Here is a 15,006-nt window from a genome sequence, read left to right as displayed (position 1 = left end):
TTTCCTTTCCAGGCAAAAGACTTAGCCACCCCCAGAACCCTCTTTGAAGCAAGTTGTCATTTAGGAAGTTTTTTTCATTTTAAATATTTTGCTTTTATCACTCTGCACCACAAGTTGTTTTCTTCTGTACAAAGCCTCCAAGCCTGCTTTGCCAGGGCTTGTTAAAACAGGTTTTTTTTTTTTTTTTTTAAGTTTAACTGACCCATAAGGGAGGTGGGTATTTGTCGTAATTTACCCTACAACTTACCCTATCTTTTTTGTTATTCTCTGTCGAATCTGCCCAGGGCAGAGAGTCAGATTTGCTTCATATATCACCATGCGGTTACAGAGAAGAGAAGATGATAGCATCTTACAAAAATCATCTTGCTTTCAGCCAAGCCATGCTATGCAGGTTGATTTGCTTGACACTGGCCGTAGATGCTGTGCATAGTGTCTCTTTAGCGCCTAGAGATAGATATGAATGAACCCACATGGGAAAGCGAGAGATTGCAATTCTAGAATATCATATTTGGCAATAATGGTACGTAATGGTGAAGAGGCATTTTCTCAAACGACAGGAGCCAGTCAGATCGGATCTCGACCTGTTTTTTTTTTCCTGTTTTTTTAATGAAAAAGGAAAAAAAAAACTGAATTGACGTAATAGAATTATTCCGGTGGTTCTTCCCTCCTTGTGGAGTTGGAATGGCAGTCTGAAGTCAGCCATGCACATGCTTTACTTTTAATTTATTGATAAAAAGCTTTTTGTATATGGGTATTAAATTAAGCATCTCTCTTATTCATATATATATATATATATATATATATATTTACAAACTTATCTTGTACGCCACTAATTAATTCCTAATAAATTAATTCCTTATAATAATATCTTTCTATTAAATTAAAACTTATCTTGTACGCTACTAATTAACAACATATTTAAAGAAAAGTTTCATCCCTATTCTCTAATATATAGTATAAACAGGACTGGGGATGTGGAAAATGGATGAATGCCCTGACCCCCGTAGACTCTAGACTGCTGTGTGGTTCTGCGGGATATAAAACATTAGCTTTGACCTTCTTTACATATTTTATTAAGTGCTGTTTCTCTTGTGAAAACATCACAATTCACAAGAGGCAAGCACAAATATAATGTTTATAACCCCACATCAATTAGCTTTGACCTTCTTTACATGTAATGTTTGTAACCCCACATCAATTAGCTTTGACCTTCTTTACATGTAATGTTTATAACCCCACATCAATTAGCTTTGACCTTCTTTACATGTAATGTTTGTAACCCCACATCAAGTGCCCTACACCAACTAACTGAATCCATTTGTCTTCATATCACAACAATCAGACTATCAGAGTGGTAACTGGTAAGGAAGGATATGAGGATTGCCACAAGTTGATGAATTATTGATGTAACATATTGTTTTCTTCGACCTAAAAAGAGTCGAGAGACAAGACAAAGCAGGATTTATTAACACAACTTTATCGTGTATATATATATTGCAAAGAATACCAGAACTGCATAAAATCGTTAATAAGATACTTGTTGGTTCGAAAAAGAAGACCAAGAAGGCTTAGTTGGGTGGAGTATCAAGTATGTATTTAATAATGCATGTGTGGTGTTGGTTGCTTCCTCGTGTAGCAGAGGAGTTCCACGACTTTGACGAACGTGTCGGGAGTATCAACCAGAACTCCCGCTGCTGACTGCCGTGTCTTCGGCTTTATGTCGAGATTGGTCATGGTTATGTGGAAAATGAAAAGCCTGAGGATAAGAGCTCAGGCTTAGGTTTCAGCTTTCTGTTGACCTATGTTTTTTGAATCGCTGTTGATTTGGACGTTCAGATCGTTTGGCCTGGGAATTATTCAGACAATCGGTTTTGTTTTACCTCAAACTCGGTTCTTAGTAAAAAACTGTTGAATCAGTCAAGATCTATTGATTTGGACAGTCGAATCATCAATCTATTCAATGATTTTTGACCCTCTCTTTTTTTTTAAGAATGGACTGTCCATTTAAACCAGATGGTCCAACTGTTAACCCAAAAACCAATGAGTAGAAAGATTCCATTTTTAGATCATTTTTTAAAACTACGTGTTAACCTATGCATACGTGTAGTAAGTTTTTCTTTTTTTTTTTTTTGAAAATGGTGTTGCAAGTTCATGAATTCTGTGAAAAGCCTGATATCCCCATGTTTTTATATCGAAATAAAATATATATGAAAACATGCCTGTTTATTAATTATAATAATTTATTGATATATCCCCAGGAAGAGAAGATGAGTTAAACCCATTTGAAAACGCAATGGGTCAGTTAAAAGGTGATTTCCCATACTTCCATTCGATCGATAATGGGTATTATATACGTGTACTAGGACACCTTTGCAAATAAACAAATTAGATGTATAGTATGCAAGATTTAGGTCATTTCGCCTTGACTCCTTTTGTACAATTTTGCATCAGATGAGGAACTCACAAAAGTTCAGCATTGATGGTTAATTTTAGTTACTTCAAAAATTTTGGGTTAATCAATATAAATTGATGAGAAATATGTGTTGACATATCACATATGAGAGACATTTTAATTAAAAAATGTATGTATGTGATGGATCATTAAAGTTATCAAATTTAACATTTTAAATATAAATAGAAATTTGTAATTTTGTAGTGATCAATTCAAAACATTTCATGAAAAAAAACCTCTTACACAAATTTATATTGATCAATCCAAAAGGCTAAATCAAAACGTTTTAAGTAGAAACAGCAATAGTACCAAATAAAAAAACGCTTATGTAATCGCTAGCAGAACAGATTCAGCGGACCTGACCCATATGTGATTTCTGAATTTGAAACTAAAGTAGCGCAATTGAAAAGCATACAATGGGTGCGGATCAAGATTCGGGCCACCAATTACTTCAAATTTGAAACTACAGGAACTGAAGCATGTGGCATGAAACATCGGCAATAAATTGTAGAGGAACACCGCAACGTGCCAACCGGCTGCTTGATTGCCGATGTTTTAGAGCAATCGCTAGCAGAACAGATTCAGCGGGTCTGACCCAACATTTATACTGTTTTAGAGCAAAATTAAACCTGTAGTATTCAGTGGGGTTACTTTCCTTGTTGACAGAACATGTAGGTCCTCCACACTTGGTACTCTTGATGGATTTACAAGCCGTAAAAACAAAAGTGCTTATTGCTTAGAATTTTTCTGATTTGAGATTTTACTCAAATCGTTCAATTCAATTTACTATCCTGTAGAAAAGCATCCTTTCTCTCTCTCTCTCTATATCTATCTATCTATCTATATATATATAATGTTACTATCAACAAAAAAAAATTAAGGGGCAAAGCAAGGTTTTAACCCCATAACTACAACTACCAGGACAACCACACCAGCACCAATAGCAAGTATCTTGACTCGGTTTTTTGTATCTCCCAACATCAACCGGTTCTCTATCAGAGTTGGCAGAGCTGTTCTTGTCTTTTGAAACAGTTGCTATTGCTACTCCTGTTCCTGCAATTACCAAACAAATGTGCGAGCCGATTATGCATATCAAGATTAAAACCAAAACGAAAAAACAAAGCCAATGTGAACCACTCCCCACTAATAGATGTCTTCTCACCTTATCATAGTTGTTCTGCAATTTCTCTTTATGAGTCTTCCTCAACTTTCCTAGACCCATGCTACTGAATCCCTTCTATGCACTGTCCTTTAGTTTGAATTCTCCTTCTCTTCTGCAATGACAGTTAACAATTTGGCATTTTTCAGTCCACTACCCAACTCCAGTTTCTTGGTGCTGTTGTCGTTTGTCAATGTTCTCCTTGTCATCCTTCAAAATCTTGATTGCCTTTCGAATTGGTGCTTGCTTCTTGTTTGATGACTTCCTCAGTGTCACTTGAATCTGAATTGGTAAATGATGCTTGGAATCTGATCCAGGTGCTCCAAGGCTTAAGCCTGCTAGAACATTGGCCAGAGTTTGATTAGTAGCTGAAATCTCATGGGACGTTGGAGCCTCAACCAAGCATGGGATGCATTCCTTGGTTGCTGAAATCTCATCAATCATAGCAGTAGACTCAGCCACTGTATCTGAAGCTGGCCAATACTTTTCTTTCTCTGCCTTTGGATCCTCGTGGTCAGCAGCATCAATAGGAATGTAATCTCAGATTAATCAGCAACAGTATTCTCAACTTTCAATTGTATATCTTCAGGAACATCATCTCTTGTGGAACAACTATCAGAACTTGACTCCAAAAATGGATCACAGTTCTGCGGTTGTTCAGGAAATAGTTCCACGAAGTTTGAGTTCTCCTTGACAGGATCACATTTCAGCAATTGATCAAGGACGGAATCTTCAATTTTCAATTGGATGCTGATTCCAACCTTTGCCAAAATTTGATGGGTGGCATTTATCAGTTCCAAAGATCCAAGCTCCCCCTGAGAAATTTCAACAGTTTTCTCCGTTGGGTCTTCATGATTTGCTTCTGCACTGCATTTTTCAATCTCCAAACTGTTCATTTACTCATGTATTGCAATCTCCATGGACTCGAAATTCCCTAATTCTGGGATCAAGGAACGGTTTCTGCATAAGTGAGCATTGATCAGGCAACCCAATTCCCAAAAGAACAAAAGATGAAAAATGAAAAATCAAAAAAGCACATTTTAAATGAATTAGACAAGAAATTGAGAACGTTCAAAAGAATAGAAATAAAGCAACATACCTCTGTCTTCCTAGACTTCATCTTTTACATCACTGAAGCAACATACATCTGTCTTCCTAGACTTCATCTTTTACATTACTGATCGATTTGGGCGGTTCATTGGGCAAGACACACAGACAACTGGTCACTTTTACATTACTGTAAAACCAGAGCTTTTCTGGTTTGTTTTTCTTGTGTTTCATTCATTGAGTATTCAGATATATATATATACAGCCATCGAATCTCCTAAGTTTACAGGAACTCAAACTCAAAACGGAGACTCCTACTCCTATTCGATCCTAACTCAGCGGAGTCTCCTAATCCCAGAGACTCCCAATTCAATCCTAACACCCCCCTCAAGTTGGAGCATGCAGATTGTGAATGCCCAACTTGTGGAGAAAATACTCAAATTCTATGCGACCCAGTGCCTTTGTAAAAATGTCAGTCAGTTGAACGGTAGTCGACACACATAAGCAGGACCAATGCAACCATTTTGAATCTCATCGCGAAGAAAATGGCAATCAACTTCAATGTGTTCCATACGCTCATGAAACACTGGGTTTACTGCAAAATGCAAGGCTGCCTGACTATCACAACATAATCGCATTGGGTTCGAATGTGTCACTCCAAGTGCCAATAATAATCCCTTCAGCCATTTTAATTCACACGTGGCCGTGGCCATAGACCGATACTCTGCTTCCGCTTAAGAACGAGCCACAGTGTGTTGTTTCTTAGTTTTCCAGGAAATCGATGATTTTCCAAGTAGAATAAACCACCCAAACAGGGAGCGTCGGGACAAAGGACAACTCACCCAGTCTGAATCACACCATGCATATAACTGCAAGTCATAATCTAAATGCAAGAGAATTCCTTGACCAGGATTTCCTTTCAAGTAGCGCACCACTCGCAATGCAGCCTCCCAATGTCTTTCTTGCGGTTGTTGCATGAATTGGGACAGAACATGCACACAATAAGACAACTCAGGACGAGTTACTGAGAGATAAATAAGCCTGTCCACCAAGCGCTTGTATCGCTTAGGATCAGATAAGAGAGGCCCATCTGTCAATGTTAGATTGTGATTCTGCTCCATAAGAAAAGGAGCAGGTTTTGCACCAAATAATCCAACTTAAGTGATAATATCCAGAGCATACTTTCGTTGAGACAGAAAAATTCCTATTGAGTTTCGAGCAACTTCAATGCCCAAAAAATATTTCAATGGTCCCAAGTCTTTCATATGGAAGCAATAACTCAAATACTTCTTAAAGACTTGAATTTTCATACGATCATTACCTAACACAATAATGACATCCACATACACGAGGACAAGCACACGTACCATGTCTCGACGAAAGGTGAATAGGGAGTAATCAGAACTTGATTGTTGAAACCCATATGTTTTCAAGGCTGCGGTTAATTTAGCAAACCAACATCTCGGCACTTGTTTCAAGCCATACAGAGATTTTCGCAACCGACACACCATACTTGTTTTATCTGACTGAAAACCAGGAGGCATTCGCATGTAGACTTCCTCATGAAGGTCACCGTGCAAGAATGCGTTTTGTACGTCCATTTGATGAAGCTCCCAATTTCTAGCTGCTGCGACTGCAAGAAAGGTACGAACTGTAACCATTTTTGCAACTGGGGCAAACATTTCATTATAATCAATTCCCTCAACCTGCTTGTTCCCAAAAATCATGAAATGGGCTTTGTATCTTTCCACTGTCCTATCAGCATTGTACTTGACAAAGGCTCTACGGTCCATGTCTGATTATTCTCAAGTGCCTGTATTTCTTTCTACATTGCATCCCTCCATTTTTCATCCTTTACGGCCTCAACAAAAGAAGTAAGTTCAACTCCTGCAGTAATAGCTGCCAAGAAAGCACGATGTCGATAAGAAAAAATTGTTACAATTCACATAGTTATCTATGGGATAAGGACTACCTGCAGGATGTGATTGGCCAAGTGAACTTGCAATGGGACGCGTAGAGGGACTCAAGCACTGTGTGGTGTGAAGCACATAATCTCTCAACCTTGTGGACTGTAGTTTCTGTCGATGCCCATGCCCCAAATGAAATTCAGAGTGCTGTTGTTGCTCAACATGCTACTGTTGCTCGACATCACTACCCCCCTGACATCAGAACTGTCTTCGGTTGCATTCTCTGTGGTGGCATCACAAGAATGCATGGGTTCACCAGCATTTGCATTTAGGTCTACGTAGGTTCCTTCTTCTATACGGACTCCTTCAGCGAGTTCACCTCGTTGGGTAGTCTCCATCTCACCATTTGTTAGTCTAGGTAAACAAGTGGATGGTACCAATACCTCATCTGTCCCACCTATTCCATAAATAAATTGACATTGAGCTTTGTTCGGCTGTGCATCCTCCTTGTGTGCATACGAGAATTCATGCTCTAAAAAAGTAACATCTCTTGATGCAAAGAACTTGTCGGACTCTAAGTCATACAAGCTCCATCATTTCTTTCCAAAAGGATACCCAACAAAAACACACCGTCTACTTCGACTGACAAATTTATCCCCTCCATGTTCATGATTGTGCGCATATGCTAAGCAACCAAAAACTTGCACATTATCATAAGAAGGAGGTCACCCAAATAGCATTTCATAGGGAGTCTTTCCTTTCAACAGAATGGATGGTGTCTGATTGATCAAATAACATGCGGTCAAGACACATTCCCCCAAAAAATCAATAGGCAAGCTAGCTTGAAAGCGCAAGGCTCGGGCAACATTGAGTATGTGGCGGTGCTTACGTTCAACCCTCCCGTTTTGTTGAGAGGTCCCAACACAAGTGGTTTGATGAATAATACCACTTTCAGTAAAATGACTACCCAAGCAAACAAATTCAGTCCCATTATCAGTACGGATCACCTTTACAGGTTTGTTAAATTGCCTTTGAACCATAGCAAAAAAATTTCGAAGAACTCGTCCCACTTCCGTCTTATTAACCAGAAGATAGATCCAAACGCCTCTAGAAAAATCGTCTACTATGGTCAATAAATAATGAGCACCACAAGAGGCTTTAGTTCTATACGGGCCCCATAAATCACAGTGAATTAACTCAAAAATATCGGATGCTTTATTATTAATAGAAACAAATTCTTCTCAACATTGTTTAGCTTGGAAGCATGCATCACAACCCTTAATACTGTCATCATTATTATTATTAGTGCTAATAAAAGGCAACAACTTAACAATTCTATAAGAATGATGCCTTAATCTTTGATGCCAAATATCCCACGTTTTGCTCTCTGTAGTCTTCATTGCTCTTGTTGACGTAATGCTCCGGAAATAATAGTCCCTCTCTCTGCTCACCCACTCCAATCAACATCCTCGTAGTGTGGTCTTGTATCACACAGAATTTATTAGTGAACTGGACAACACAATTCGATTCCTCAATCAATTGCGAGACAGAAAGTAAATTGCAATTCAACCCAGTCACATATAAAACACTAGTTAGCTATTGTCGTCCAGTGCAACTGTGCCTTCTTTCTCAGCTATTGTCGCTTTCCCATCTGATAGCCCGACAGAGCATGGAATGACATTCTTTATGTCTCTCATTAACTCGAGGCTTCCTGTCATATGATGAGAGGCCCCTGTGTCTATTATCCATTCTGATAGTTTTTGCTTTCCACTTAGTTGTTGACTCCCCTCTTTCTGTGTGTTCAGAAGGTTGACTAATTTGTTCCACTGCTCACTACTTAGTCCATTTATCCCAGTCTTGGCTACATCAATTGATTCTCCTTGAGACGCATTGCCTTGCGCAAAGGCCGCAAAGGCTTTGGTTGTATTGGCCTTGACTTGGCTGCCACGTCCTTTTCCGCCTGCCCTTGCTCCTTGTTTCTGTCCACCACGTCCTCGGCCTGTTCCATTGGCATTATTCTTCGGTCAATTGCCCCACCATTCAGGGTAGCCGATAAGTTGAAAACAAGACTCAGTATCGTGGCATGCCTTGTTGCAGTGAGTACATACTACATTCTTGTCTCTGCCTTCGCTTGGCCTCTTCCCTGTGTGGGCTGCGAAGGCCACAACTTCAGTCTTCTCTTCCTTTGCTCTAGTCATGGTTCGAACTTGTTCCTCTTGAATTACTATAGCATAGGCCCGATTCAAACTTGGCAAGGGTTCTGTACTCAGTATATGCGAACGCACACCTCCATAAGCCGTGTCATCTAGCCCCATAAAAAAAAATGATGAAGTTTCTCTTCATCTCGCTTCTTATTCCATGCCCTGCTTATGTTGCAGCTGCACTTTCCACATTGACAAGTGAGATATTGCTCATAATTTCCCAACTCCTCCCAAATCATCTTGAGTTTGCCATAGTAATTCAGATTTGTCATTCCTCTTTGTTTGCAATTTGACAACTTGGATTTGAGTTGTTGAACTCGTGGTCCATTACCGACAGATAATCGCTCCTTTATGTCATCCCAGAGTGTTTGCGCAATCTCAGTGTACGTTACGGTTGAACGTAAATTAGGTTCAATCGTATTCAGAATCCATGACACAAGCATGGAATTCACCATCCACCAATCTTCCAATTCCACCGAATCGTTCACAGGTTGCTTCATCGATCCATCGATGAAGCCGAATTTCTTCTTGGCTCGCAGCGTCGTTCTTATTGCTCGATCCCATTCATCATAGTTGTCGCCTCTAAGCTGGATCTGTGTGATAATGCTGCCTGGATTGTCATTGGTTGATAGAAGGTAGGGCGAGATCACATTCCTTGTCAATTTACCACTGCTTTGTTCATTTTCTCTATTTTCGGCCATCGATGGGCTGATGGCGTACTTCACAAGTCTTAACAAAAATTCAAATCCCAAAAAAATAAAAAGGGAGTTGAGCTTCAGAAATACCTTTAGTCCTTAAAAAAAAAAAAAAAACTGCTCTTCGGATTTGGGATTGCACTGACCGAACTCGCGAGTCAGTCCTTATGAAAGTTGCTCGTTGGATTTGGGATTGCAATCAAACTCGCGAGCCATCCGCAACCAACCTCTTCTGAAGCTTTTGCTCCAAAACGAAGGCGATCGCTGGTAATGGATCGCTGCCGCTAGTAAGAGAAGGCGATCACTGGTAATGGATCGCTACCTCTGGTAAGAGAAGGCGATCACTGGTAATGGATCGCTGCCGCTGGTAAGAGATCACCCACTGGTAATAGATTGTTGTCGCTTGTAAGAGATCACCGCCGCCGGAACGAAACACGACCACTGGTAATGGATCGCCGCCACTGGAACGATTCCCGCCTCTCAGTGTTCGCACTGTTGGTAACAAATCACTGGTAATAGATCGCCGCCGCTGGTAAGAGGTCACCACCGCTGGAACGAAAGATGACCACTGCCGCCACTGGAACGATTCCCGCCTCTCAGTGTTCGCACAGCTGGTAACAGATTGCCGCTTCCACCGCCGGTTGCAGTCTTGGTAGGACGAAGGCGAAGATCGAACTCTATGGAAGACGGAGTCTCAAACGAAATCTAGAGTGCAGAGTTTCTCCTTTCTCGACACCGAATATCGTCGCTGCCGCCACTGATCTCCAGAGGTCTTGGAACACAGACCTCTCGTGGCTCTGATACCATGTAAAGCTAGAGCTTTTCTGGTATGTTTTTCTTGTGTTTCATTCATTGAGGATTCAGATATATATATATATATACAGCCATCGAATCTCCTAAGTTTACAGGAACTCAAACTCAAAACGGAGACTCCTACTCCTAATTCGATCCTAACTCAGCAGAGTCTCCTAATCCCGGAGACTCCCAATTCAATCCTAACAATCTTAATGTTGCAGGGTACTCAGACAAACAACTAACAATCTTAATGTTGCAGGGTACTCAGATGTAAAGAAAACGAGTTATGTTGTAGGGTACTCAGATGTTCCAGGGAACAATTTCTGGGAGATGAAACATTCACTTTGTGGGAGATAAACCATTGGTGTATGGTTTCAATTACGGTGGAAATTCAATTGCTGGAAATAGTTTGTGGGAGATAAAACTACTGGATCGTGGGAGATACAACCGTATTTTTTCGATTTTTATTATAGTGAGAGTAAAGGACATATATGCCCTCTATATTCCCTGTGGAGGTAGAACATGTTAAGTGAAAATTCCAGAAACAGATGGTATTGGCTCTCTTATAAGTAGTATAGATATTGATATAGATATAGATTAAACATATAATTGATTTTGAACCCCACAAACCAATCTCATCCCATTAATATTAATTGGGATACAAATCAAAGAACCAGATCTGGTTTAATCGGTTTGGTCAGTTCAGCTCTATGGGGTATATCAGACCCATTGATAACAACCAATTTAATATTTAGAAACAAGTAACATAAGGCCTCGTTTGGCACATCTTTTTGCATGGTCTGTCGGTTGTTTACAAGCTTGGCAAATCACGATTCAGTCTTTTCCTGTTTGGTTTGTGGCAGATCTAGCAGCCAAAAGTCAATACACTGAAAAGACGCTAGAAGCCCAAATCGGGCAATTTTCGGAAAACTCCAAGTGGAGCTTGTGCATTGTTTTATTTGTCTTTGTGTGGAAAGAAAGAGACACCTTAATCAAATAGGCTTCAAGCTGTTCAGATCTTAATACAAAAGCTTAATGCGTCGTTTAACTGTTAGAGCTACCAGAAGACCTTCGCAAAAAATACTTACCAAACGACCTTTTGTATACCTTGCTTCACCTGACTTCATGATCTTTTATCAATTAGTGGACTGGCAAGATCATGATCTTCATGATCTTTTGTATTATTATATCATTTGACGGTGAAAGAATGTTTAGGTAAGGGAGTTCCAAAGGCATCTACAAGATTTCCCTATTATGCTGCTGCCGGTTCTTGGATGAATAATTAAAGAAAGAGTTGATCTATATTTATATCTATGTCTATGTTATTTAGGGAGTTCCAAAGGCATCTACAAGATTTCCCTCTTTTTGGTAATACCCTTATTTTTTTTTACTTTGGCCCCTCTTTAATTGTGAAGACTATGTAATTTGAACTACACTTCTCATTCAATTCCCTCTCATTAAGCCTTATATTTAGGTTTATTAACTCTTATTCTTTCATTAAATTATATATTAATTAACCATATTAAATGAAAATAAATGTACAAAGAACAATTGTTTTTATTGATGATAGAAATAAAATAAAAATTTAAAACATCCCAAAAAGGAGTTGTTTCCTTGTTTAGTGGAAAGTCAACAATTCAACATTTTGGGTCAAATGTATCAACCCTTGATGTCATAATTAAATAACAATAAAAATTTTAAAAAGATGGAAATGCACAAAAGTATAAAATACAAAAAAAAAAAATTGTAAAAACATTTGAATACATCTCTACTAGTTAGTATTATCATCATCATTATCATAAAAAAATTGCCACATGCAAAAACCCATCATTATCATAAAAAAATTGCCACATGCAAAAACCCGTACACACTTACTAGTTACTTAAAGTACCCCTAAATTTTGGGAAATTCAAGTGCCATTACGTATTGCCATTAAATTAGATAAAAAGATTATTTTATCCTAAACAATTCTTCAAGTATTTAAAATATACCAGAACAGAACCCAAATTGCAAACCAAACCCAATCTTGTCCTTCACTTCCGATTAGAGTGAAACATATCGTAAATACATGGGAATATGAAGATACATGAGTGAACAAGTAAATAGAGAGGTTAGACCCCATCGATTTCTTTTTCACCAAGAAAAAAATATGGGATTTCTAAAATGGTTGTTATGGAGAGCCAAGGATCAATGCAATATAGGGCAAATCAGCCTCTGAGGAAGCCCGAGCTCAATACAGGCCCTCATTGTCTAGTATCTTCAAATGATTCATAAACCAAACAATGGAAACCCCAAAACTGCTTCTCTGCAACTTTGGAGAAGAGTATCTCTGAAATATTTCATTAGCAATACAATCGATTTCATTGGAGCCTAGTCCCGGTTACTTGAAAGGTTTCCATGGGACCCAGTTTGGGTTCAGGTTGTGAAGCAGAACTCATAGCTTGGGACTGGTAAGAGAGACGAGATTGGGTAGAAAAACAAGAGATTTGATGTTGATTTTGGCGAAAAAGTAAGGTTTCTGAAGGGGAGGTTTCTCACTTTTTTAACTTTTCTTTTCTTTTCACAATTTTATTATGATTTTTTTTTTTTCTTCCTCTCAATTTTATGACAGCAAAAGTTTTTTTTGGTTACATGATCGTATGGCCCAATCCCTCGATTACAAGTAGAGAGAGAGAGCATGTGTTTTTTGGAAATTACTTATTTTTCTGTGTCCAAACGAGGAAATTTCATATCTGAATTTTTTTGAGCACCTTATCTACGGCTGAGAAGAGGAAATTAAAAAGGCTGGGGAACCTGGATCCTAAAAAAGCTTTGAAGAGCACAAGGTATAGAGAGAGAAGAAAATGAACTTGAGGAGCTGCAAAAGGTAGAATTAAACTGAATTACCGGAGTACTCTTCTTGAGGACACTTAGATTGTGTTTGGAATGTCACCAGAAAAAAAAGGTTGTGTTTGGATTGAAGGAAAAAGTAGGGAAAGGAAGAGAAATGTAGGGAAACCTTTTACAAACCTTGTATAGGTTTCCCTACCTTTTCCTACTTTTTCTTTCAAACCAAACATAACCTTAGAGGCCTCCTCTTCCTCCTTTTGACATGTCTGCTACATCTGAAACCACTGCAGATCATTTACCAATTCATTTCTCTCGATCGAGAATCCTGATTTCTTTTTTCTTTTTTGTTTTCTAAATTTTGGGCAAGCTTTAAAATAACAAAAAGCCTAACCTTTTCGTTTACTTGTTTGCACATCCTCTTTTTGTAACAAGCCTCCGAAAGTTTATGGGTAAAACTGGGTTTTAAAAAGATTGAACATATCACGTCATGCCACATCTAAATGGATTGTGAGTGACAACAGAAGGGTAGTATGTGCCATATTTCCAAAAGTTCAAGGGTACTTTATGTAGGTTTTACAATATTAGGGATACTTGAAGTAATTGTAAGATAGTTCAGGAGTACCAAGTAATTAACCCTTAAAGAAAAAATAAACAAAATGGAGAAGAAAATAAGAAGGAAATCCATGAAGAATCTTCAAATCGTGAACATCCTATTCTTTGCAATCTTCTTTGCCTCTGTTCCACTTAAATGCCTTAACCCATTCTCCTTCAACCATTTATCCTTTCTTTCCTCCATAACCTCCAACTGTTTCTTCCCCATCCTCAACAGCCCCAAACCCCACAGGCCCTTGGGAAAAATCATTTAGGCCTCAACTATCAAGCTCCAAAACTCCAAATAATACCTCCAAACCATTTCTGTATCACTCAACGTCCCCACACCCATCATAAATTTCACATTGCTCCCTTTTTTTATCAGCAAATTTCACATGCTCATGAAAAGACCATTGAAAAACCAACCAGTCTATCCTAGCAATCAGGTTTCACCATAGACCAATAAAATCAATCTCACTCAAACCTTCATGCAGCTTTGAAAGTTTTCCCTGCAGTTGCAGATAATCCAGACGTCATACAAAACACTTGGACAATGTCCAACTTTATCCCCCTTCAGCCACTGCTTCCTATTCTTGACATAATCTCTGCATTGAACATCGAATCCTCTATAACTGGTAACTGCTTGATATATTTTCAACCCATTCTAATCTGAACTCCTTCAAACTTTTGATTTTCTCCTTGAAAGTACCATCCAAAGTTCACTCGGCCCTGCAATTGAACCACAAAAATAAACTCCAAGTCCTATTGCACATTACTGAACTGCATTTATGGAAACATTTTTTTTTTTGATAAATAACAGAGACTTTTATTAAAAGATAATAATAGAAAAGGTACAAAAGGAGGGGTAAAAATTCTTAACCCTCCCAAGAAAGCAATTCAGATTACAATGTTGCCCAGAAGAAATTAACTCTTCCCACCTCTTGTTTGGCCAACGAATCTGCCAAGGAGTTGGCGCACCTCTTTATCCATTGAAACTTGACTTCCATATTTTGGGTGAGATGTCTAACTTTCTTTTTCTCATTCAGAAACTTCCACAGGCTAGAAGTATCCTTCATCAACCAATTTATAGCCAACTTAGAGTCACCTTCCACATCAATTTTCTGATATTTAACTCTTGAGCACTTTTTAACCCTTCCAACATTTATATTTGATTATGGCATTGTCGTCTGCTTCTTAGCATCTATGAAGTATAACATAAAAAAAAAACTCCCATATGATAGGTGATCCTACTAATTGGATAAACCTTGTTGTCAACTAAGTGTTTTGGTAATGGTGGACAATGCCCACCATGGCCACTAAATCTGGATGA

The 15,006-nt window shown here is 38.6% G+C and overlaps 1 protein-coding gene, 1 long non-coding RNA gene and 1 pseudogene across 2 annotated transcripts; all 3 read right to left on the bottom strand.

Annotated features, from left to right (window-relative positions):
- Nucleotides 1-3,122: 3,122 nt before the first annotated feature.
- Nucleotides 3,123-5,025, bottom strand: LOC148863104 (uncharacterized). The gene is made up of 3 exons (XR_016110897.1): nucleotides 4,711-5,025; nucleotides 3,615-4,571; nucleotides 3,123-3,505 (listed from the first exon to the last, which is right to left on the bottom strand). It is a non-coding gene; the product is annotated as an uncharacterized LOC148863104 (long non-coding RNA).
- A 3,845-nt stretch (nucleotides 5,026-8,870) lies between these two features.
- LOC148863103 (uncharacterized) lies at nucleotides 8,871-9,467 on the bottom strand. Its single transcript, XM_088976251.1, has one exon. The coding sequence runs from the start codon at nucleotides 9,465-9,467 to the stop codon at nucleotides 8,871-8,873; it is 597 nt and encodes a 198-aa protein (XP_088832377.1).
- A 4,229-nt stretch (nucleotides 9,468-13,696) lies between these two features.
- On the bottom strand, nucleotides 13,697-14,392 carry LOC148863102 (RINT1-like protein MAG2; annotated as a pseudogene).
- Between the last annotated feature and the right edge of the window lie 614 nt (nucleotides 14,393-15,006).

This window comes from Nelumbo lutea, chromosome 3 (genome assembly GCF_056320005.1).
Source record: "Nelumbo lutea isolate HS-2025 chromosome 3, American lotus-T2T, whole genome shotgun sequence".
NCBI classification, from domain to species: Eukaryota; Viridiplantae; Streptophyta; class Magnoliopsida; order Proteales; family Nelumbonaceae; genus Nelumbo; species Nelumbo lutea.
The sequence above is the reverse complement of the archived record's forward strand: the minus strand, read 5'-3'. Positions and strand labels throughout refer to the sequence as shown.